A 22577-nucleotide genomic window follows, 5' to 3' on the forward strand; every position below is an offset into this window, starting at 1 on the left:
CATCGACGAATCGTGCCGCACCGACCTCCGCCTCTGGCTCCACCTGCTGTCAAACTGGAACGGCATAACACTATTTTACGACTCCCTCATCACCCACCCCGACGACATCCAGTTGTTCACAGACGCCGCCCCCTCCATCGGCTACGGCGGGTACCACCAGGGCCGCTGGTTTGCTTCCGCCTGGCCCCCCGAGTTCGCCACCCTCACCCACTCAGCCATCCACCCTTCCTCCGCCCTCCACGAGTTATATCCGGTTGTCATTGCCACGCTTCTCTGGGGTCATGAATGGTCCCGGAGGAGCATCCTCATTCACTCAGACAACACCGCCACGGTCGAAATCATTAACCGAGGCCGTTCCAACTCCCCCGACATTTCGCCCCTACTCCGCCGTCTCACCTGGTCATCTGTCACCCACCAGTTTCTAATCCGCGCAGCACACATCCCCGGTCACCTCAACCTAATAGCAGATTCTCTCTCCCGCCTCTCTTTCCAGAGATTTCGGCAGCTAGCCCCGGAGGCAGACCTGCACCCCACTCCCGTTCCTCCATTTTCGGAGACTGTGTTCCATTGACCCCTCAGCTCCAGCACCTCCTCATCCAAGCCCGTCACCACATCCTCAACGGATATTCACCCGGAACCCTCACCAGCTACCTCACCGCCTGGAACGCCTTCAAAAGGTTCCACACCTCCGCAGGCGTCCCCTTCCCCTCCACTCACGTCTCGGTCATTGCCGCATTCATTACTCACGCTCATTCCCGTCTCCAACTCCGCACCTCCACCCTGCACGTTTACCTCAGCGGCATCAATTTCTTCCTCAAATTAATACACGGTTCCCCCTGTTCTGCCATCACGCACCCCCACGTCTCCATGCTGCTCCGAGGCCTCGCCCGCAACGAGGCCCCGGTTCCGTCCCGTCGTCACCCACTCACCTCTGACCTGCTCCTCAGCTGCCTGGTCACCCTCCGTTCCGGTTACCACTCCCCCCTGGTCGACCTCACGCTTGAGTGCATGCTCCTGCTGGCATTCTTCGGGTTCCTGCGTTGCTCCGAATTTACTTCCTCCTCCTCTCGTTACAACCCCTCACGTCACCCTAACCTCTCCGACCTCGCTCTCCACTCCACCGATTCCCTCACCTTCACTCTCAGGCGTAGCAAGACCGACCAGCTAGGGCGCACTTCCGTCATCCACATTTTCAAAACCGGCACTCCACTCAGTCCCTACGAACCCCTTTCACGCTACGTCGCCCTGAGACACTCTCTCGACGCCTCACCACTCGACCCCCTGTTCACCACCGAGACCGGCACCATAGCCACCCGGTTCTGGTTCCACCGCCACTTCCGCCAAATTCTAACCCTATCCGGCCTCCCTTCCCAGCTCTACTCGGGCCACTCCCTCCGCATCGGTGCCGCTTCCACCGCCTCCAGACAGGGTCTCTCGGACCACCTGATTCGCGTCCTCGGCCGCTGGTCCTCTCAGGCCTACCACACCTACATCAGGAGTAACATCCAGGATGTTCGTAACGCCCATCTCCACCTGGGCCGCACGTAACCGGTCGCTCCGTTTCCCCCCCGATGGGGGTCCCCACACTCACTCCCCTCCGTCCCTAGACCACACGCTCTTCTCCTTGCTCTTGGGGGCAGTATCCCGAGCGAAGGCAACGCCACCCGACTCGAGCCCCGGCGGCCGTCCGCTCACGAGACATACTCCCCCCACCCTGAGTCTCGCCCTTCCCGGGTTCCACATCCACACACGTCCACCCATTTTCGTTCAATAAAATCCGTAAACTTGAGCAGAAGGTGTGGTCTCTTACTAGTGAAATGCAGTTGTATATGACAACGCAAGTTCAGGAGTGGAGACCTCCCTCTGCTTAACACGGCAACTCCCCGCTCGTCATCACCTTATCACCTACACCTGCCTTCCATTATCAGCCAGCCAATCTCACGTCACAATCACCTCAGTAGACGAGCTTAAAAGCAGCTGCGAGCCTTTGCTCCATGTTCCTACTACTTTCGTGGTCAAGAACGTTCCCCCCGTCCACCCCAACTACCTCCGCCGCCTCAATACTAACCCTGTTTCCTTCTTCTCTTCCAGGAACCCGGGGGGGGCAGTATCCCGAGCGAAGGCAACGCCACCCGACTCGAGCCCCGGCGGCCGTCCGCTCACGAGACATACTCCCCCCACCCTGAGTCTCGCCCTTCCCGGGTTCCACATCCACACACGTCCACCCATTTTCGTTCAATAAAATCCGTAAACTTGAGCAGAAGGTGTGGTCTCTTACTAGTGAAAATGTACTATATTCTGTTTGAGCTGGAGAGACCCCTGTGACCAAACAAACGCTCTGTAGCAATAATTACTATCGTACTTTAACCTTTTTAGCAAAACAAAACAAAAAATACCCAAAAATATCACTTACCCTACCTTTAATTGGCCAAATTGTCAAATAATATAAGAAAGAGGCAAACATTTTACAGCCGATCTTCAAGCTCACAACGCCTCAATCTATATTTATAGATTTATAGAGTAGCGTAAACCTTTATTCTCACTGATCACTGATGTTTTAGTTTTAGTTTTGTGCCACTAGAGGGCAGCCTATACCACTGGCGTATGGTGAATTCTAACTACGTTGACCGGGCCAGAATCTTAACCCCCCCACAACGGCTGATAAGTCTATTGAGAATTACCGAGTCATTCCGGGTGGAAAACGGAACGCTCGTCCCAAAACACACTACCCCATTTTTTTTCGCGGACCGAGGCCGCCGGTTTAGACGCGGGGCAGGGTGTTTCAGGACGACGGTTCTTCTTCTATTACATTTCTGAATGGAGAGGTGCTCCTCTCTGCGAACCGGTTTGACGGCGAAACTGGTTTTCTAATGGCCACTCATTAACAATTCGTGGGATGACCAAGAGAGCCAGAGTTTTCCAGTTACGTTGCTTGAGAGTGAAGTGGTGGACGGACTGACCATTGGGCCAACCGGCAAAAATCACATCTTTGAATGATCACTTCAACCGATTTAATACAGTACCACCATCAAAGAGCAGATACAACGTTGCAATACAAAACACTTCAGCAATCAACTGCAAAACAACAACTGACAAAATCTTACTTTATCATCTAGGGAACGAGATAATAAGGAAAAAATAAATCAACATGACAAAAAGAAATATTAGTGCAAATAGTTTTTCACACACTTACTTTTTTCCCCACCAATGTCTTATAATTTCTGCTACCTAAAACATTTTTTTTGCACCCAAAAAAATACCAACTTTTTTGTTCTTTCTTGCGCTCTTAAAACAGGGTTTTTCACCCAAAGAATCACCAACGTTTTTGTTCTTTCTTGCGCTCTTAAAACAGGGGTTTTCACCCAAGAAATCACCAACTTTCTTTTTCTTTCTCGCTCTTAAAAAAACAACCTTAAAAAAAAAAAAAAAAAAACTGTCCCTTTCAGTCAGTGTGTGCATTATACAAAAACAATTAAAGAACCATAGGAAGGAATAATAAGTATTAAAGACAGTGTATTAAACATTTATCAGTTATGAACTTAAGCTGGCTCTGGACAAGTGATACAATAGAACAATCTTACAAAAGTAGCAATTAGGCCACCTTGAATAAAGTGTATTCAAATTACTTAAGGTATCAATAAGGGTTCTGGAAAATTGTGAGCCAGATAAATGCGTAAAAAAATTGCAAATTGCTTGTAGATAACTATAAGCAAACACCAAAATTAGCCATTAAACAATTTCTTTGACTGAAGTATACTCAAGGTATGAAAAATAATTCTGGAAAATTGTGGGCCAGATAAATGCCTGAAACGTGACATGTCATGTCGTTAACAAGCTGCAAACACCACAGTGCGTTCAATCAAGTTGACTTGAAGTTGAAAGTTGAGTTGAAGTTGCGCCAGATGTCTCGGCTGGCATGGAGATTTCTGGCCCCAACTCATCCATTGCTGCCTGGGCTTCACCATCCTGGGCTTCCAAAGGGAATGGCCTCAGGTCCAGGGACAGCATACGGCTCACAATGCAGTCATCGATCTAGAAAGGGATTAGATTAGTTTGCATTAAATAGCATTTGACTAAATTAGACTCGATTAGACTAAAAACATTTTATTACATTAAACTACATTAGATTAGACTAGACTAGACTATTGGATGCAGTGATGGTGTGGTTTGTGGTAGTTTGTGATGGTGGTAATTGAGTCAGTGTCAAAAACATACAGATTTCCCCCCCCCCCCCCCCCCAAGAAACCCTTGACCACAAACTAGATTGAGTTTTAATCTATGAAGGTGGTGAGATCAGGCCTCAGTATTTTCACAAACTCAGCATTAAAAGACTGATTGGGTCATCTGCAACTATTACTAGTATTGACATTGAGAGTAGTAGTCGTGGTGGTGGTAGTAATTGTTACTTACATCTGAGCAGACTCCCAGCAGGGCATCAGATCTACTGTAGAACTCCTCTTTGAGAGAGATGACGATGATTTGCATATTCTGTTCGGACTCCTCCCTGATGAAATCTGTCACCTGGACACACACACACGCACACGCACGCACACACACACACACACACACACACACACACACACACACACACACACACACACACACACACACACACACACACACACACACACACACACACACACACACACACACACACATCCACAAAGGGTCATGTGTACAGAGATGACGATGATTTGCATGTTATGTCCTGAATCCTCCCTAAAATCTGTCACCTGGACACGCACACACACACGCACGCACGCACGCACGCACACACACGCACGCATACACACGCACAAACAGCACTGCATGCCATAGTAAATACATTTCCCTTAGATAAAGAGTCCTTTGCACAGCTAACAGCCGTCAGTAACCACATGTTAAACTTGCCTTGCGAATATTGGTGTTGTCCAGTGCTGCATCCACCTCGTCCAGCACAAAGAATGGAGCAGGACGAAAGCTGAGAGAAATAATTTATGTATCAGTGTAACAAAGAGCAGGACATTCCTCAGACAATGCAATGAAGGAAGGTGACAGGCCGACGGTGTAACAACAGACCTGCCTGTGTATGGTACATATACAACTTTTAGTCAGAGGGCATGTCAAATTGAAGGACTGCAGTTTCTAAATAACATTGCTTATTCTGTCCTAAAGAGCTTCTAACTAAACATCTAGGAAAAGCGGTGATTCATTTCAGGATTCCCACATGATTTGCCACGAGAGTACCACAAGGCCACACATTTTGCGGCTCTGTGAAAGTAAACTAAAATAAGCAAGTAATTGGCTAATTCTCGCTGTTCTTCAGTGATAAATGAGAGCTCATTAGCTAACTCTCGTGCATATTTGAGTCTGTCCCTAGGACTGATGAGAAAATCAATTGATTTGATTTAGTCTCAACAGTTTTAGCAGTTACTAAAACCGTCTGTGAGTCAATGGGGAACACTCACACAAAAAAGCCCTTACACACACAGGAACATACTGTACACATACATTACATCAGTGGTCGGAGCCCAGCGGACCCCCATGGGTCCTTGAGGCGGTTCCAGGTGGTCCTCAGATAAATTTGTTAATATAGCATAAAAATCAGTTTAACCAATTTTAACCCTATATACATCACCTATTTGAAAATAGCCGATCTACAAGCTCACAACAGTCAAGATGCGACGTGTTGTGAACTTGTAGATCTATTTCCAAAAACTCTTGATCATTCATTTTATTTTATTTAGCATTTGGAATATTTACACAAATCTTGGCACAACACATTTTCAGATGGGGGTCTGCGGCCAAATACATATTAATTTGGGGGTCCATGACATGAAAAGGTACTTGTGTAAGGCGAAGACCAGAGCCAGCGAAGCGATGGTCTTCTCTCCTCCAGACAGGTTTTCCATGTCCATGGAACGCTTCCCTGGGGCCACACAGTTGTAGTTGATTCCGGCTAAATAGGGTTCGTCTTCGTTGTCTGCACTCAGAAAGGCCTAGATGTGAGAAATGATTTACTGTTTATGTTGATTCCTTATGTCAGATTAACAAATAACGGCAATGCCAGTACTGTTTATTGAATGATCATCAGCAAAGCACGTTTGTCAAGTCAGGCGAACATAAACCTTACGGCCGGTGGTCGTCAAAATAAGACGATGATTTGTCAAGTCATATATAGGAAAGTAAGTGTTTGACTTCTGGTCGGTGGCATTTTAAATAAGAGCACAGCTGACTTGTGATATGCTGTTTTTTGAGGAATGCTTAGTTTTCACTGTTGCTACACTTACGAATATAAAAGAAGAAGTCTGAAGTCATATTGTATAGCTATTGAGATATTTGGCATAAATATAGAGTTTTTTTCCCCATATTGTGCAGCCCCAGTGTGCATGCATTGGGATTTTTTTTCCTGCAGGAAACCCTACCTGTTATTTGATATTGATATATAATGATAATGATAAAAAGATTCTTCATAAAACTGCAAGTAAAATAGTTTTTTATTTTGAATTCCGCTGATCATAAGTTAAAATCTTACTTTCCTACGACTTGACGAATGCTATGTTTTGCAATGGTCACATAAAATCACTGATCATTCAAAGTCAAACGAACTTCAGTGCAGCTGTTTTGAATGTGACATAAGATCAGTAAAGCTATTCATACAGAAGGCTCTGGTAAACTGCTTGCTAGCTGCATTAAGATACTTTAGATGGCGCCAAGTAATTCATTTTCCATGAGAGTGAGCAGGTCCTGTAAAGCTAAGTGGTCGTGCTCGTCACAAACTCTCGTGCAAGAGTTGGGTAGACTTGAAATGTATTCTATGTGACGCGCATGGAAAGAGGGTTGGAATGGGCTGAACTTGAAGCATAGGGCGTGTTAAGTGTTGGTGTAACGTACATGGTGGAAAACACAAGTATATTATGCCATTGTGGCATATTTTTGGGACGTTAAGTCACCCATTCAGGTCAATTCATTCTTGACATATTATGGTTCTCAACTTGCTGTGTATGCGTAGGCACTATCATGTACATGTTTGAGGGTGCATGCATACTAGTGACCGTGTGTGTGTGTGTGTGTGTGTATTATCAGGTGGTTTACTGTACCATGCTGAAGGCATGTGTTTACCTGTGCACTGGTGTTCTTGCTGAGTCTTTTGTATATCGGGTCGATGACGCTTTGTACGTGTTCAAAACACTTGTTGAACAATTCACAGCGCTGTGACTTGACACGATTAAACTCCATAGTGCATTTCCTGGCTTCCACGGTGCTTCCATCTAATGCTACGTATAAGAAACATAAAACACAGGGGGGCAATTTTACGAAGCCATTTGCGCAGATGTGGTTTCATTTCCCTCATGAACAGTGCATGCAATTTACCAAACACAGTGGTTTCAAAATGCAGTTTCCCCATAATATACCTAAGGCAGGTCCAAATGCAATCCCCTCTCTCATATGTAGGGTTCCAAAATGTCATGTCATGTGGTCAAACAGCAATTATTTGCAGTCACACAGATGCTCCCAATTTTATTTTAGGTTGAATAGATCAAATTTCTACCAAAATGGTCCCAATTTCGAGCCCTGAGTAATGTGGTATTAAAATTAACATGATGAAAGGTTTATTTCCGGGTTGCGTCATAAGATCAGTCTGTTTCTATTAGCCTTTTTTTTGACAGGGAAGCTTGTGGCTTACAAAAATAAACCAAAAATACACAAGGAAGGCATCCTCACACATTTCAACCACATCGGGTGGTCTAGAGGAGTAATGTCAACTCCATAGACACAAACACAAAAAAGTACCAAAATCGTTGCACACTCTTTAAATCACATGCCAAAGCAAATCAAGCAGTAAGTGATTATCATTAAAGAATGAATCAGACTCAATAAATAAAAACAGTCAGAAAGATAAGACTGATGGAAAGAAAATAGATAAAATAGACCAACATACCCTCCTGCGCATCTTTGAACCAGGTTTTGACGTTTCTCAGCTTGCGTTTTGAGAAGGCTTTGAGATTGGGGGTACTGGTTTTCTGGAGAACCTGCTGTATGGAGGTCTTCGCATCTCTCAAATTCTCCAACTGAACCTCCATCTCCTTTTCTTCCTCAATTATCTACAGTGCACGCACACGCACACGCACGCACGCACGCACGCACGCACGCACACACACACACACACACACACACACACACACACACACACACAGACACAGACACAGACACAGACACAGACACAGACACAGACACACACACACACACACAGAACAGATACAGACACTGTAAGTCAGTCAGCAGTGGTTTAGGAGGGTAGAGCATCCGTCTTGAAAAAGGAAGGTTCCCGGTTCTACCCCGGCTCATCCTGGCCGTGTGTCAAAGTGAACTTGAGCAAGACACTTAGGGCCCTATAATTGGCACTGCTATACCCGCACCCGCTGCCCACTAGCCAAGAATTACTGCCCACTACCCAGTGAATTACGGATAAGGAAATTGTTTTTTCTTTTGAATTGACATAGATCTACGTCAACGGTTGGATTTGAAATGACCTAGATCTACGTCCTTGGCAGGCAATGTATTAAATGCAATGGCATCTGGCACGGTGATTGGTTTTATTATTGTAACGCCCAAACCACACCTCTGAATAATGTAACGGGTAGTGCAGGTGTTTTGTGGGTAAGGCAGGTGTCCCAAAATAGCAACTTTTGCATGGAAATGCCCCTTGCGCACTCCTAAATCCTCAAATAGTGGGTTTATTGGCGTTTGTAGGGCCCTTAACCCCTAACTGTAACTGATAAGCAGGTTGGTGCCATGCATGGTTTCCTCTGCCGTCAATGTATGGGTGAATGTAAAGTACATTGTAAAGCACTTTGGAGAAAATGTATTTGTGCAAATCTTTGAATATATATATTTTTTACTTTTACTTTTTTTTAATGTTGCTATAATATCAGTGGATCTGCTATTCTTGAATAGCCAAAAACATCTAAAAATGACACAGTCAGATGCGTTCCCGGTCTTAAAGGGTTAAGAACATTAAAAAGTGTTGTTGAAATACTTACAGTGAGCTCGGCTGGCAGGCCAGCGAAATCGATGTTGAGTGTTGCCTCGCGTAAGTAGATTTCGGCGCTGCCTAGAGCACTCCCCGATTCCTCGTCGAGCTGCTCAGAACAGATCAAAACGACATCAAGGAAAATCGTGAGCAGGAAGCAGCAAGTATTTTAAGATCCTATCCACATGTTCCATGGTGTGGTTTAAAAATCACGTCTGTTTAATAAATGTCAAGCATTGTTCTCCCCCCCAAAAAATGCCCGCCCACCTGCCACACTGCGCCACAGACAACTTGAGCTTTATATACAGATATAAGATATTTTAATTGTTGCTATGGGCTCTATTATTTATATATCTAATCATTTCATACCTATCAGAATCCGCTAGGCATCCGGTGTTTATCCGTTGGCCTCCTCAAGGCCCACCAGTAGTGCAATTGTCTCCAAACTTTCATGCTTTCAACTATCATGACTTTTTTTTACTTTGATTTAAGCAGGAAGCCATTGGACCAACAGACCTGATCTAGTGAAAACGGAGGTCAGACAGATGATACCATTTCACGCAAATAGCTGAAAAATCCTGGGTTTAAGTGTTTTTCAAACTGCTCAAAATTGCAGACAATCTAAGGGCGGAGCTTACTGGTAAAAGTGATACATGTGTTCCTCATGAGTCAAGGCACATGTGTAAGCAGGTTTAATGGCTGTCGGCCAAACGAGGCATGACTTTTGCCTGTTTAAAGTTTGCATTTTCAAAAAATTGCTATAGCACCCCCTTTGACCAATTGGAGTAAGATGATATTGTGATATTTGGAATGACCCTGTACATTTCTGCAAAGTTTCAAAGAATGTGAGTCTGCATGTATGTTTTAGGCGCAGATGAATAATTTTCATAAAACTGCAATAGTTAAAATCTATGGAATCCTAGGATTTTGGAGCAATCTGCACGAAACGTTTAACACTTGAACTTTGGACCTCTGCCGACAACTTCTAGGCGGCGGATTTTCCATAAGTGAAAAAATGCAGAAGTTAGGAGCCAATGACTGTTTTTCATATAATTCAAAATGGTGGGAGATCTAAAGGTCAGAGGTCAAAAGTCAGAGGGTGAAAGTTGTTCAGCATGAGGAGACGCATATGTGTATCCAAGTTTCATGGCTGTAGGTCAAACAGGGCATGAGTTGTACCTGTTCAAAGTTGGCATTTTCAATTGAGTGCTATAGCGCCACCTTTGGACGAAAGATTGTGAGAATTATTTTTTTATCGTTTTTCATGACCATCTACCATATGGCCGAGTTTCGTAAAAAGCGACAGCACGGTTCAGCCAGAACTGCGAAAAGTGGCAGAAGAAGAAGAAGTGACAGAATACTGCCAATATCAAAACAGGTACAGAGCTGAGAGCTCTGTCCCTGTAATAATAAAACAGGTCCAGAGCTGAGCTCTGGCCCCGTAAAAAACAAGACAGGGCCGGCCCATGGACCAACTGGCCCTCTGGGAATATTCCCGAATTTCAAAATGGCCAGCAGTGCCTGATTGAGAGCATGTGATTTTGATTGAATGTGAATTATGAATAGTTTTTACTGTCTATTCCCATTCCAAAGTATTATATCATCGCTGTCAGGTGGTAACCTTGTACGTCCAAAACCGTTACTTGTCAAGAAATGGGAAACAGAACCTGTGTTCCAATCATTTGTAAAGTAAATTCAAATTCAAATACATGTATTTTTTAATATTATATTAAATAAATATTAGGTGCGCACTGTTCAGTCCAGTTACCTAGGCAGTAGCCTACAGCAAGAATACAGAGGGAAAAAGGAAAGTAACTGATCAAAACATTTGCAAGGACAAGAAACAATTTAGCATTCATTGCTGGTCATCAACAATTGTGTGTGGATAACTGGATATACAAACAAACAGAGAATCAAGATTGAGCTGGATGCAGCCATGGGCCCCAGGATTCCTGAATGTGGATGTTCATGGAGAAGATCTGGATAATACCCTGAGGGAATTCACATCATCTCAGACAATATTGGGTCTGCGGGTATAGAATGGATTATGGACGTTGGGAATGTGATCACTTTGGGTGGGCACTGTATTATATTAGTTTTTGCACTGATATATTACAGTAGATGGCGGTATATATTGCATATGGATGCCAACCATCAAACGCCAAAAGAAGAACACGCCATAAACTGTTTTACCACACAGTTCTGTTTGTCCCTTTCTCTTGCCGTCTGTTACCATGGTGATTTTGACAAGCTTTGAGTAGTGTTGCCATGTCCGCTTATTATAAGCTACTCTGGGCTTCTTTTTCTGTAAAGGTGCTTGTAAATATTGGGTTACGTTTTTTTAAGCTTGCTCCCTAAATGTTGTTTAAAACAGTGGTTTTAAAACATTTTCTTGTCAAGGACCCCCATCTAAAAGTATTTTGTGACCACTGTACCAAATTAGTGTTAAAATATTTAAAATGTTATATATTCAAAAACAGATCTACAAGCCAACAACCCGTCGCGATGCGACCCGTTGCAAGCTTGTAGATCGGCTATTTTCAAATATCCGACTCTCATGTGGCTAGCTAGTCGCTTCTTTTGGGATTGTTTTCATAGACCTAGTTGCTTATTTCTCTCGCAATATCTGGCAACACTGGCTTTGAGATTACCAAAGGAACTGTCTATCTGCTAATCTAACTCGGTCAATTAACATTAGCTTTGACGGTGGATATTGAAAATCAGAAATAACAATGGCATCGATTTTGGATGCTCTTTGGGAGGACAGAGACGTCAGATTCGACATAACAGCACAGTAAGTTCGACAATTGCATTTACTCAGCCTTTTTATCCACCACGGTGCAGCTAATTGGCTCTGCTGCAACCTCTAAAGGCATAGCATTAATAGGCCTATCTATCTTTATTAATCTACATATTTTTTTGCGTCTGATTGTGAAATGTAAACGGCTACTGTTGATTATTATTATGTTATAGATACAAAGCGACCGCATACGGCATACCATATTTTCCGTTAGCCCTTCAGCAAATCGCCATTGCTACCAGTGCCACAGTCTACCATAGCAGTAGCTGTAGTTTACAACCCTCGTAGACGTATTTACGATTCTGACGTCTTCAATCTACGAGAGTTGTAGTGTTCACCCCCCATGGACGTGTACAAATTGAAAAAGATGGTGCTTACCCCCACGCCCCAAATGTTAACTCTCGCTACGGGGTAGTAGTTTAATGTAATACTCCATATATTTCAATAAAGAAGTGTTTTAATGCCGTCTGTGGCCGAACGCCATTTTTTCACGCTCGTTTACTTCCTGTTTACATTGAGTGTAATTCTGGGTTTCACCAGATGGGCGCGTCAATACCGCCCATTGTGAACTTCCGACAGAATCGGCCACAGACGGCATTAAAACACTTATTTATTGAAAGATGTGGATTATTACATTAAACTACTACGCCGTAGCGAGAGTTAACATTTGGAGCGTGGGGGTAAGCACCGTTTGTACATGTTTAAAGTGTCTACGGGGTATAGTGCTGGAAGTCCCTGTGTCCATGGGGGGTGAACCCTACAACTCTCGTAGATTGAAAACGTCAGAATCATAAATACGTCTACGAGAGTTGTATTCTACAGCTAACCACAGTCTATTGCTACACAGTGGTGTAAAGTAACTAAGTACATTTACTCAAGTACTGTACTTAAGAACAATTTTGAGGTATTTTTACTAGCATTTTCAGTACTTTTACTTATACTCCACAACATCTTAGAGGAAAATTGTACCTTTACTCCACTACAATTATTTGAAAACTTGAGTTACTAAGTTACTTTGTAGATTTTGATTATTTGTAAAAAAAAAATGTATGTATGTATATATATATATATATATATATATATATATATATATATATATGTTACCACTTCTTCAGTCAGTCTACATTTCGGCAATTTGAAAATAGCCAATCTACAATCTCACACAATGCTTCAAGCCATTGTGAGCTTGTAGATTTGCTATTTTGCAAGATGGAAATACATTTGAAAACTTATGAAATGGGACATTCTGCATAATGAGTTTACTAAGTACTTTCTACTTTTGGTACTTTAAGTACATTTTGATACCAATACTTTTGTACTTTGTAAATTTTGAATTCTGGACTTCACATTATGTACTTTGTACTTGTAAAAGAGTATTTCTACATTACAGTATTGATACTTTTTTCCCACCACTGCTTATAATAACAGGCAAATGAAAACTCGCACTGGAGAGGTACTGATAGACTGCCTTGACTCCATAGAAGACACCAAAGGGAACAACGGGGATCGAGGTATTTAATGCATGATATATTGAGCATTTTTAGGATGGAGCCTTGAGGTTAAATGAAAAGAAAGCTGGTTACAGACATTGACCTTTATCTTCTTGGGCTTTGCAGGGAGACTCTTGGTAACAAACCTGAGGATCATCTGGCATTCTTTGGCTCTGCCAAGAGTCAATTTGTGTGAGTATTGATGTAAAAATAAATTGGTAGCTTGATTGTGGGGGAGTTACAGTAATTTAATAGATTAGACATTTTTATTTAATAAAATAATCAATTAATAATCATTCCCTATATTGTTTCAAAGTTTAAAAATGTTTAATAAAAAAAGTGAAAATAGCAGATCTACAAGCGCAAATAGTGAAAATAGCCAATGTACAAGCTCACAACATATCACATTGTGACACGTTGTGAGCTTGTAGATATACTATTTTCACTATTTTTACACAACACCGCTGTACAACAAATTATAAAATAACCCTTAAGTGACTAATCAGTTTGTTGATATTTTTTAAAGTGCTTCTCGATGATTCAATTAATCGAAAAAGTAATCAATAGAATAATTGCTAAGACAATGATTGATAGTTGCAGCCCTTGATTGACACAATTCGGTGGCAGTCTTGTCAGCTGTCCATCTTGCAAACAAAACATTTAAAACTGCTGAAATCATTGACACTTGTTCTTTCTCATCAGCTGTGGGTTACAATTCGATCATAAACATCACAACAAGGACAGCAAACTCTGTAAGTAAAACTTTAAAATCACTCATGTCTATGCATGTATGATCACACAGGTATTTGAATATTAGTACAGCCTCAAAATACATGGTTGTCTGTCACATACAGTACTTTCAGTTTGCTTGATTGATTGAATACTTTATTAGCAGTTTGCAAAAAAAAGCACAGGAAACTGAGAAAAGTACAGTTCAATACAAGGTCTGCGGTCTAAAAAGAGGATTTTAAACCCAAGAAAGGCTTCCATTGGGGTCCTTTGTACTCAATTCATCAAAACATTAAATGGCAGACAAATAGTCTGTCTTTGTAGATCAGTCTTTGTATCATAAGCTCAGTCAGTGAATACACTGACTGACTGAATGTAGCATATCGTCACTGTCGGGTGGAAACCTTGGATGTGCAAAAAGCTTTAAGGAAATGGAAAAATTAACCTGTGTTCCAATGTTATTATTTAGTCACAAGCTCTTGTAATACTTGTGTTATATAAACATTTATTTAAGTTAATCCATTAAGACCTGAAGCCGATTATACAAATGTCTTCTAAATCCCAACAATTTTCTGAAAAACTTCAGCTTTGTTGAATGTTTCTATATCAGTGGTGCTCAAACATTTTCATGTCAAGGACCCCCAAAATTATATGTATTTGGCCGCCGACCCCCATCTCAAAATATATTGTTCCAGGGACCCTCAGAAGCAAAGATTTGAGTTAAAAATGTTTGCTTTAAAAGAATATATATATTCAAAGATTTGCACACATTTTCACGATTTTCAAAAATAGCAGATCTACCACTCAGTAGTAGATCTATAGCAGATATACAAGCTATGAGCTTGTATATCTGCTATTTTTGAATAGCCAAAGTGTGAAATAATGCTTTTTAGCTCAAATAAAAAAAATACACAGATGCGTAACCAATAGTAACAGTGATGTAAAAGTGTTTGATCAGGTTACAGATCAGGGCAATAAGAAAGCTAGACCAGACAAACACAGACTGTGTTACAAGCCTTTCCAAGTTGCCTTCAAGTGTTAATATTTCCTGTTCCAGAAACTGAGAGGCCAAACTGAAGCTCTCTACATTTTGACGAAGTCCAACAACACGCGATTTGAATTCATCTTCACAAATGTGGTTCCAGGAAGCCCAAGGCTGTTTACTTCGGTCATAGCTGTGCACAGGTAATGCATCATGATCATATGTTTCAATCTGTTTCGTCACTCCATAAATCAGAATGCATGTTGTGTTAGTGAATGTGTGTATAATATATTGCATTTTGTTTTGTTTATAGGGCCTACGAGACATCCAAAATGTACCGTGACTTGAAACTGCGAGGGGCTCTTATTCAAAACAAGCAGCTCAGACTCTTGCCTCAGGAACAAGTGTATGACAAAATTAACGGAGTGTGGAACTTATCCAGTGACCAGGTACTGTGTTTCTACTTCAGACTTTTAATGTGTTATGGGTGTTTGTGAAAGGTTTGAGAGTGAAGAGCAAAGCTACTGTAACATGCATGTCGGCATGTGGGGAGCAAAGTGTGATTCACCTTCTCATGTGTAGTGTATATATATCGTTGTCTTCCCCTTGCTTTGTCCAGACCAGTGAAGCCCAAATGTTTTTTTCCTCTTTTTTTTGTCATTGGCTGTACACTTGCACATATGTGAAATTTGTCCTCTGCATTTACAGTACCAATCCTAACAGTTAGGAGCAGGGTTAAGGGGTTAAATGTGGGCCCTATCTTTTTAGGCATTTTACTATTTGAACTATTTTAAAATGTTTATGGGGTGCCCGCAGGCGCATACCACATACGCCAATCCAGCAATCCAGCATGCAATACCACCAATCCAGCTTGACAGCATGTCGCAGGTTCGACTCCCGATCCCAACCTTTGCTGTGTGTCACCCCCCCCCCCCATCTCTCTCCCCATTTCCTAAACAAAAAGGGATAAAAGCCCCCAAAAAATATTTAAAAAAAAGCAAATGTTTTTCAAAATAGTAAAACAAAAAAAGCAAAAAAGGTTTAGGCATAAGGGGTAAGGCGGCAAGATAGGGTTAAGTGTCTTGCACAGGGACATTTCGACACACACTGGGAGGACCGGGGGGGCGAGCCGGGTACCTTCTGATGCCCAGATGGCCTCTCTACCCCTTCAGCTACAGTATTATCCACCCATCCATTAAGCTATGGCTGCCCCATAATCTTACTAATCTTTTGTCCATTTTTTGTCCGTTAAGTCCAATGTTTTTTATACCAAAAGCTAAAACTCAAAAAAGGAGCTATACTAAGATTTAACAACTAACAATTTAATTGACCATTATGTCTAACAATCCTCGTTTCCTCCAGGCTTCATGTCCAAGTGTCCAAATGTCCCTACTAGAGCAAGTCAAGACACTTAAGCCTTGTAGTATCAGACATACAAGTTTGCATAACTACCAGTAGACTAAAGTATCTTTTTCAGGACAGTGATCAGTGAAACAATTTCCTTGACAATTTTTTCTTGTGTTTGTTGCTTCTAGGGAAATCTGGGAACTTTCTTCATCACCAATGTCCGGATTGTGTGGCATGCCAATATGAATGAGAGCTTCAACGTCAGCATTCCTTATTTACAGATTGTAAGTGTAGTACGCTAAATAAACTCGCTGGTCCAAACCTCACACTTCCTACCTGACTTTACAGAGCAGAGATAATGAGTCAAGAATACTTACATGGTCAAATATATTGTAGTGACCCATTTGTATAAACAAAATTGAGAGCTTTGCAGTCAAGCTTCTCCTCTGATGTGTGTTGTTGTTGTTTTCACCAACGTTTTGGCAAGAGCTACCTTCATCAATGTGAATTATTTACATAAAAGTTTCTGCGCTGCAGACAGAGATGGAAATTTTACACAGCCCTATACAAATATTTTATGTACACGAAATAATACTACAATACTAAAAAGTGTTTTATGTTATTTTTCTCCCTAAAAGCGCTCCATCAGAATAAGAGACTCAAAGTTTGGCTTGGCGTTGGTGATAGAGAGCTCGCAGCAGGTAGTAAAATCTTAATCGCTCTTTCTGAATATGATGTGTATATATTATGGCCAATGTCAAAAAGTGTTGTGTTTGTTTTAGACTGGAGGCTATGTGCTTGGGTTTAAAATTGACCCCATGGATAAGCTTCAAGATGCAGTTAAGCAGATCAACTCACTACATAAGGTGTACTCTGCCAACCCCATCTTTGGAGTGGACTATGAAATGGAGGAAAAGGTAAACACAAAATTCTTAAATTATTGATAGTTAGGAATAAATGGACACATACGGGTCCATTTGGTTCCATTTGCACACTGAATTAAATTAAAACAAATTTACATTGAAGATTGGGGTCCCGGAGATAAGAAACCATATTAAAAGGGGGGTCCGTAGCCTAATGCATATCAATCTGGTGGTCCTTGAAATTAAAAAGATTGAGGATCACTGCACCCTTGACACTGACAACATTTTCAAAAACAGTGTTTTTATGAATAACAGGTAAATCACAACCACATACATTTGTCGCGAATTGACAGCGAAACTATTGTAATATGGCTGTCTGTTAGTGTGTATAGTATGTACTGTATCTATTTCTGTCTACAATGACTCGATACACTATATCATCATCTCAAGGCCAGGAAACTTCATCGTATATTAAATCTCTAACTCAGCACCTGACATATGGTGCAAATTGTGGTTAAATGTCAAAGTCAGGAAGGTTTATTATTGATTAACAACTTGGTTATACATAACTTACCTATTCATGGTAGATGGGTGAGACTTGCGACTCAACTATTCACCCTTGTTTGCTTTGCACTTACATTACATACGTACGTCAGTTGCATATAAATTGGTATATTGGTATTCCCCTTGGCAGTTGATCTCGTTGTCTATAGAAATATTTTTCTACCTATGATTCCAGCCTCAGCCACTTGAAGAGCTGACAGTGGAACAGCAACCCGATGATGTGGAGATTGAACCTGATGAGCAGACTGATGCTTTCACTGTGAGTTGATCCAATACTCATCCATCCTTAGGGATGCCATGATTTAGTTTTCACACTCTCAAAATAGCACGTTGCTAGTGTCAACATAATGAAGCACAAACAGTAAAGTGTGTTGCCTGGTGCTCATGTTTGAACACAGGTGTGCTCACTAGGCAGCTGTAGCTCTGACCTCTCACTGACTTCATTTGATTGTGTTTTCACTTTGTTCTATGAACTGGTTCTTATTTTTGTGTTTGCTTGTTTTAAGGCCTACTTCGCAGATGGAAATAAGGTAAAGTGTCACAATCATCCCAGTTCTGTTACATAATCTTGGACATTCTGTAATCTAAAAACCAGTGTGTCACTTTACTCTGTTTATCATTATTCCAAAGCAACAAGACCGGGAGCCTGTGTTCTCTGAGGAGTTGGGCATTGCCATTGAAAAGCTGAAGGAAGGTTTCACACTCCAAGGACTATGGGAAGTTATGGGCTGAAATGATTTTGAACAATGTTTTATATTTGCATGTGTTGTACATACTGTAATGACAAGTTACTACCATCATTTATTTATAGGTCAGCCTCAAAGTGTATGGGTACATTCAATATAGTAGGTACACATTGTATTTAGAAAATATTGAGCTGTACATTATTAATATATCATTTGTACCATTGAGTAGAATATGTTAAATCATTTATAATGTATTTTGAATTGTGAAACTAGTCAATAAACATATTTAGATATATCTTTACATCTTTATGACTACATTTCTTCTTACATTTCATTTCATTTTAATTTGCATGTACCTTTATATTTATCATGATGGGTACAAGTCATTTGTACTTGGGACTCTGAGTCATTCCTTCTGTGAACAATGATCTCAGGCTAAATACAAAACTGTCTGAGGAGTTGAGGTATTTTAAAAATGGCAGTAGGGGACAAATGTCACCTGGTGTGGACGCAGCTGCTCTCTGACCCTGTCTACTAGAAAGGTCACTCCCCCTGGGAAACACTCATTTGAATTTATAACATACTTAACTGGGCTTGTTCACACATAGTAGTGACTCATCACTCCATACTCCTATACACAGGATTACGTTCAGTTCTATCAGTGAATCGTGAATCAGTTCTCTCTAAATTTAGACACTAGTAGTGACTCATCCCTCCATACTTCTATACACAGGATTACGTTCAGTTCTATCAGTGAATCGTGAATCAGTTCTCTCTATTCTCACCCTATTTAGATTTGAGATGTTTGGAGATGTTTTAGATGTTTGGAGAATACTAAAGCATGTAGTAAACACAAACAGGTCTAAATGTAAATGGTATAACGTGTGAACAAATGGGCCTTTCCTCACATTTCATACAATGTTTTTAATTGTTTTACCATATTTCCTTTAGATAGATCTTTTGACTATATAATGGTCACTGGCTATTTCGGTGTGGTCATATGACATTTTTGTGCTACTATACACCACACTCCATACTTCAATACACAGGATTACATTCAGTTCTATCAGTGAATCGTGAATCAGTTCTCTCTATATTTAGATGTTTGGAGAATACTAAAGCATGTAGTAAACACAACAAACAGGTCTAAATGTAAATGCTATAACGTGAACAAATGGGTCTTTCCTCACATTTCATACAATGTTTTAATTGTTTTACCATATTTCCTTTAGATAGATCTTTTGACTCATTGGTTATTTCGGTGAGGTCATATAACATTGTTTTGCCACCAGGGTGACAAGGATCCTCTGTTGTATTTACTCTGTGACAGCTGTGTGATGCAGGCGGCTTTTGCATTTGGCCAACCTGAATTCTTCCTAGATGGGGTGGTGAGCACTGAGCTATATTTAGATGGGCATGGTTATATTGAAGGGGCTTTAGACCTGGTGGCCTATAGTTCTCTGTCATCTTGGACAGCGTGCTGATAACAGTCTCTCTGAAATCCACTTCCTTCTATTCAACATGGATGCTAAAGACTTGAGGGCAGATCTTCGCTTGTTTCAGAGCACTTTGCTCCAAGATGGGCTAAAAGAACTCCTGAATGAGAATAAGCTCATTGACTGTGTACTTAAAGTAGGGGACAGAAGCCTCCCCTGCCATAGGCTCATTCTGTCAGCATGCAGTCCTTATTTCCGAGAGCTTTACTTTTCAGAAGATGGCAAGCAGCTGGAAAACAAGAAGGAGGTTGTTCTCGAGAATTTGGACCCCGCTATCATGGAAATGATAGTGAACTACATGTATTCGGCAGAGATCGATCTCACAGATGACAATGTGCAGGATATTTTTGCTGTTGCAAACCGTTTCCAGATCCCTTCAGTCTTCACTGTTTGTGTAAATTACCTTCAGAACAAACTATCACGAGCCAACTGCCTGGCCATCTACAGACTAGCGCTGATGCTCGACTGCCCCAGACTGGCAGCAGCTGCTCGAGACTTTGTTGCAGACCGGTTTGAAAGTGTGGTCAACGATGATGTTTTCCTGGAGCTGGCTTCTCATGAACTCTTTGCGATCATTGGAGCAGATGCCCTGAATGTTGAGAAAGAGGAGGTTGTGTTCGAGTCCCTGATGAAGTGGGTCAGGAAAGATAAGGAGAATCGCACCAAGTCACTGGACGAAGCCTTCGACTGCATTCGCTTCCGTTTGCTCCCAGAGAAGTATTTCAACGAAAAGGTGGAGAAGGATGACATCATCAAGTCTGACCCAGAGCTCGTCAAAAAGATCAAAGAAGTCAAAGACGCCTTCTCTGGGAAACTCCCGGAGACAAAGACAGGACAAGATGGTGAAGGAGAAGACAGCATATTGCCTGGCCATCTCAATGACAACCGCAGACAAGGCATGTATGCCAAAGACATGCTGCTGATGATCAGTGACACTGCTGCTGTGGCTTATGATGGCATTGAAAATGAATGCTTCCTGGCTGCAATGTCTGAGCTAATCCCACACAACCACGTCAGTGTGATATCAAAGAAGAATAACCTCTATGTCTTGGGAGGATTGTTTGTAGATGAAGAGAACAAAGACACCCCATTACAGTGCTACTTCTTCCAGGTACCCAAAAAATGCAGTTACACTTGTTGGTAAATTGTATTTTCAAATGTACTGTTCATGGAATTTCTTTGCCAAAGATTCAGTAACCAAAACAATGTTTTTTCACAGATGGATAGTCTCGCTAGTAACTGGATAGCTCTGCCACCAATGCCTTCCCCCAGGGGTCTGTTTGCTATGGGGGAATGTGACAATCTCATCTTTGCTGTAGCAGGCAAAGAACTACAGTCCAATGAGTCTCTTGACTCCGTCATGTGCTATGATGTGGGGTGAGTACATATTGCCCAAATTGATACATTTACTGTATATTGCATACTCAATTTTGAACATATTTATAATTGTGACATCTACTCATTAGGAAAATGAAGTGGACTGAAACCAAAAAGCTGCCCATGAAAATACACGGCCACTGTGTTGTCAATGAGAACGGACTTGTGTACTGCATTGGAGGAAAAACAGATGACAAGTAAGGCTGCAATGACAAAATAATATATAATAAAAACATGCAATTACACATTTTGAATGTTATATGTATCCAAGTATGAACTTCACATCAATAAAACTGTTTTTCTAAATCCTTTTATCCCACTAATAAAGCAAAGCAACCAATAAGATGTTTGCATACAATCACAAGAAGTCAGAGTGGAAGTCTGTGGCATCTATGCAGACACCACGATCCATGTTTGGGGCAGTCATCCACAATGGGAAGATTATTGTGACTGGTGGAGTCAATGACGACGGCCTCATCAACTCATGTGAAGCCTATGATTTTGGAACCAACAAGTATGTGCATATAGTTATATTTCATTTATTAATAAACATATTGTGCCTGCCCTAGAATCTCCAAATTCATAAAATTGAATGAAACAAAATGTGCCTTGTTCCAGGTGGTCACCCTTCACAGAGTTTCCCCAGGAGAGGAGTTCAGTCAATCTGATCAGCTGTGGAGGGCTGTTGTATGCGGTTGGAGGCTTTGCTGTGGTCGAGGTGGAGGACAAAGCAGTCCCCAGCGAAATCACTGACATTTGGCTGTAAGTGTCCATTTCTTTAATACATTACAATCATACTTCACTATTCTAAGACTATACTGTAGGATCAGATATTTGTATGTTTCACTTGTGCAGTATGCTGCTGACAAATGTCTCTTTTCTTAATAGGTATGAAGAAGATAATAAGGAGTGGAGTGGAATGATTAAGGAGATGCGCTATGCAGCAGGGGCCACTTGTGTGTCCATGCGCCTCAATGCTGCTAGAATGCCCAAACTGTAACAATTGCAGGATACTGTATATCACATAACTTTGTTTCTGGTTGTGAAGGCAGTGTTCTTGTTTCTATTTTTAATTGTGACTTACTAGGAACATAATACCTGTTTATGTTGTGTTTTTTCTAATAAATCATATTCATTTGAATTCCCATTTCCTTATTTTAAATGTTGGATTCATACTAAATATATATGTGCAATATGCTAAAAGTAGCTGAGCTGCTGAGGGAAGTCTTA

The 22577-nt window shown here is 41.5% G+C and overlaps 2 protein-coding genes across 2 annotated transcripts; both read left to right on the forward strand.

Annotated features, from left to right (window-relative positions):
- The first annotated feature begins 11654 nt into the window (after positions 1-11654).
- bbs5 (Bardet-Biedl syndrome 5) lies at positions 11655-18671 on the forward strand. Its single transcript, XM_084084573.1, has 12 exons — positions 11655-11807; positions 13242-13324; positions 13430-13495; positions 14006-14055; positions 15090-15217; positions 15328-15463; positions 16550-16645; positions 17000-17062; positions 17144-17278; positions 17964-18047; positions 18295-18318; positions 18419-18671. The coding sequence occupies exons 1-12, from the start codon at positions 11746-11748 to the stop codon at positions 18518-18520; spliced, it is 1029 nt and encodes a 342-aa protein (XP_083940699.1). The 5' UTR covers positions 11655-11745; the 3' UTR covers positions 18521-18671.
- Positions 18672-19917: 1246 nt separating this feature from the next.
- Positions 19918-22488, forward strand: klhl41a (kelch-like family member 41a). Its single transcript, XM_084083604.1, has 6 exons — positions 19918-21081; positions 21190-21347; positions 21437-21544; positions 21676-21861; positions 21966-22109; positions 22236-22488. The coding sequence occupies exons 1-6, from the start codon at positions 19996-19998 to the stop codon at positions 22345-22347; spliced, it is 1794 nt and encodes a 597-aa protein (XP_083939730.1). The 5' UTR covers positions 19918-19995; the 3' UTR covers positions 22348-22488.
- Positions 22489-22577: the final 89 nt, after the last annotated feature.

Source organism: Gymnoscopelus microlampas (assembly GCF_963454915.1).
Source record: "Gymnoscopelus microlampas genome assembly, chromosome: 17".
Classification (NCBI taxonomy): domain Eukaryota; kingdom Metazoa; phylum Chordata; class Actinopteri; order Myctophiformes; family Myctophidae; genus Gymnoscopelus; species Gymnoscopelus microlampas.

Coding starts and splice junctions, on each gene's coding strand:
- bbs5 (XM_084084573.1), top strand. CDS start 11,746: ATGGCATCGATTTTGGATGCTCTTTGGGAGGACAGAGACGTCAGATTC. Junction 17,063..17,143: donor TGATAGAGAGCTCGCAGCAG/GTAGTAAAATCT, acceptor TGTTTGTTTTAG/ACTGGAGGCTATGTGCTTGG. Junction 18,319..18,418: donor ACTTCGCAGATGGAAATAAG/GTAAAGTGTCAC, acceptor ATTATTCCAAAG/CAACAAGACCGGGAGCCTGT.
- klhl41a (XM_084083604.1), top strand. CDS start 19,996: ATGGATGCTAAAGACTTGAGGGCAGATCTTCGCTTGTTTCAGAGCACT. Junction 21,545..21,675: donor GGAGGAAAAACAGATGACAA/GTAAGGCTGCAA, acceptor CCACTAATAAAG/CAAAGCAACCAATAAGATGT. Junction 22,110..22,235: donor GAAATCACTGACATTTGGCT/GTAAGTGTCCAT, acceptor TTTTCTTAATAG/GTATGAAGAAGATAATAAGG.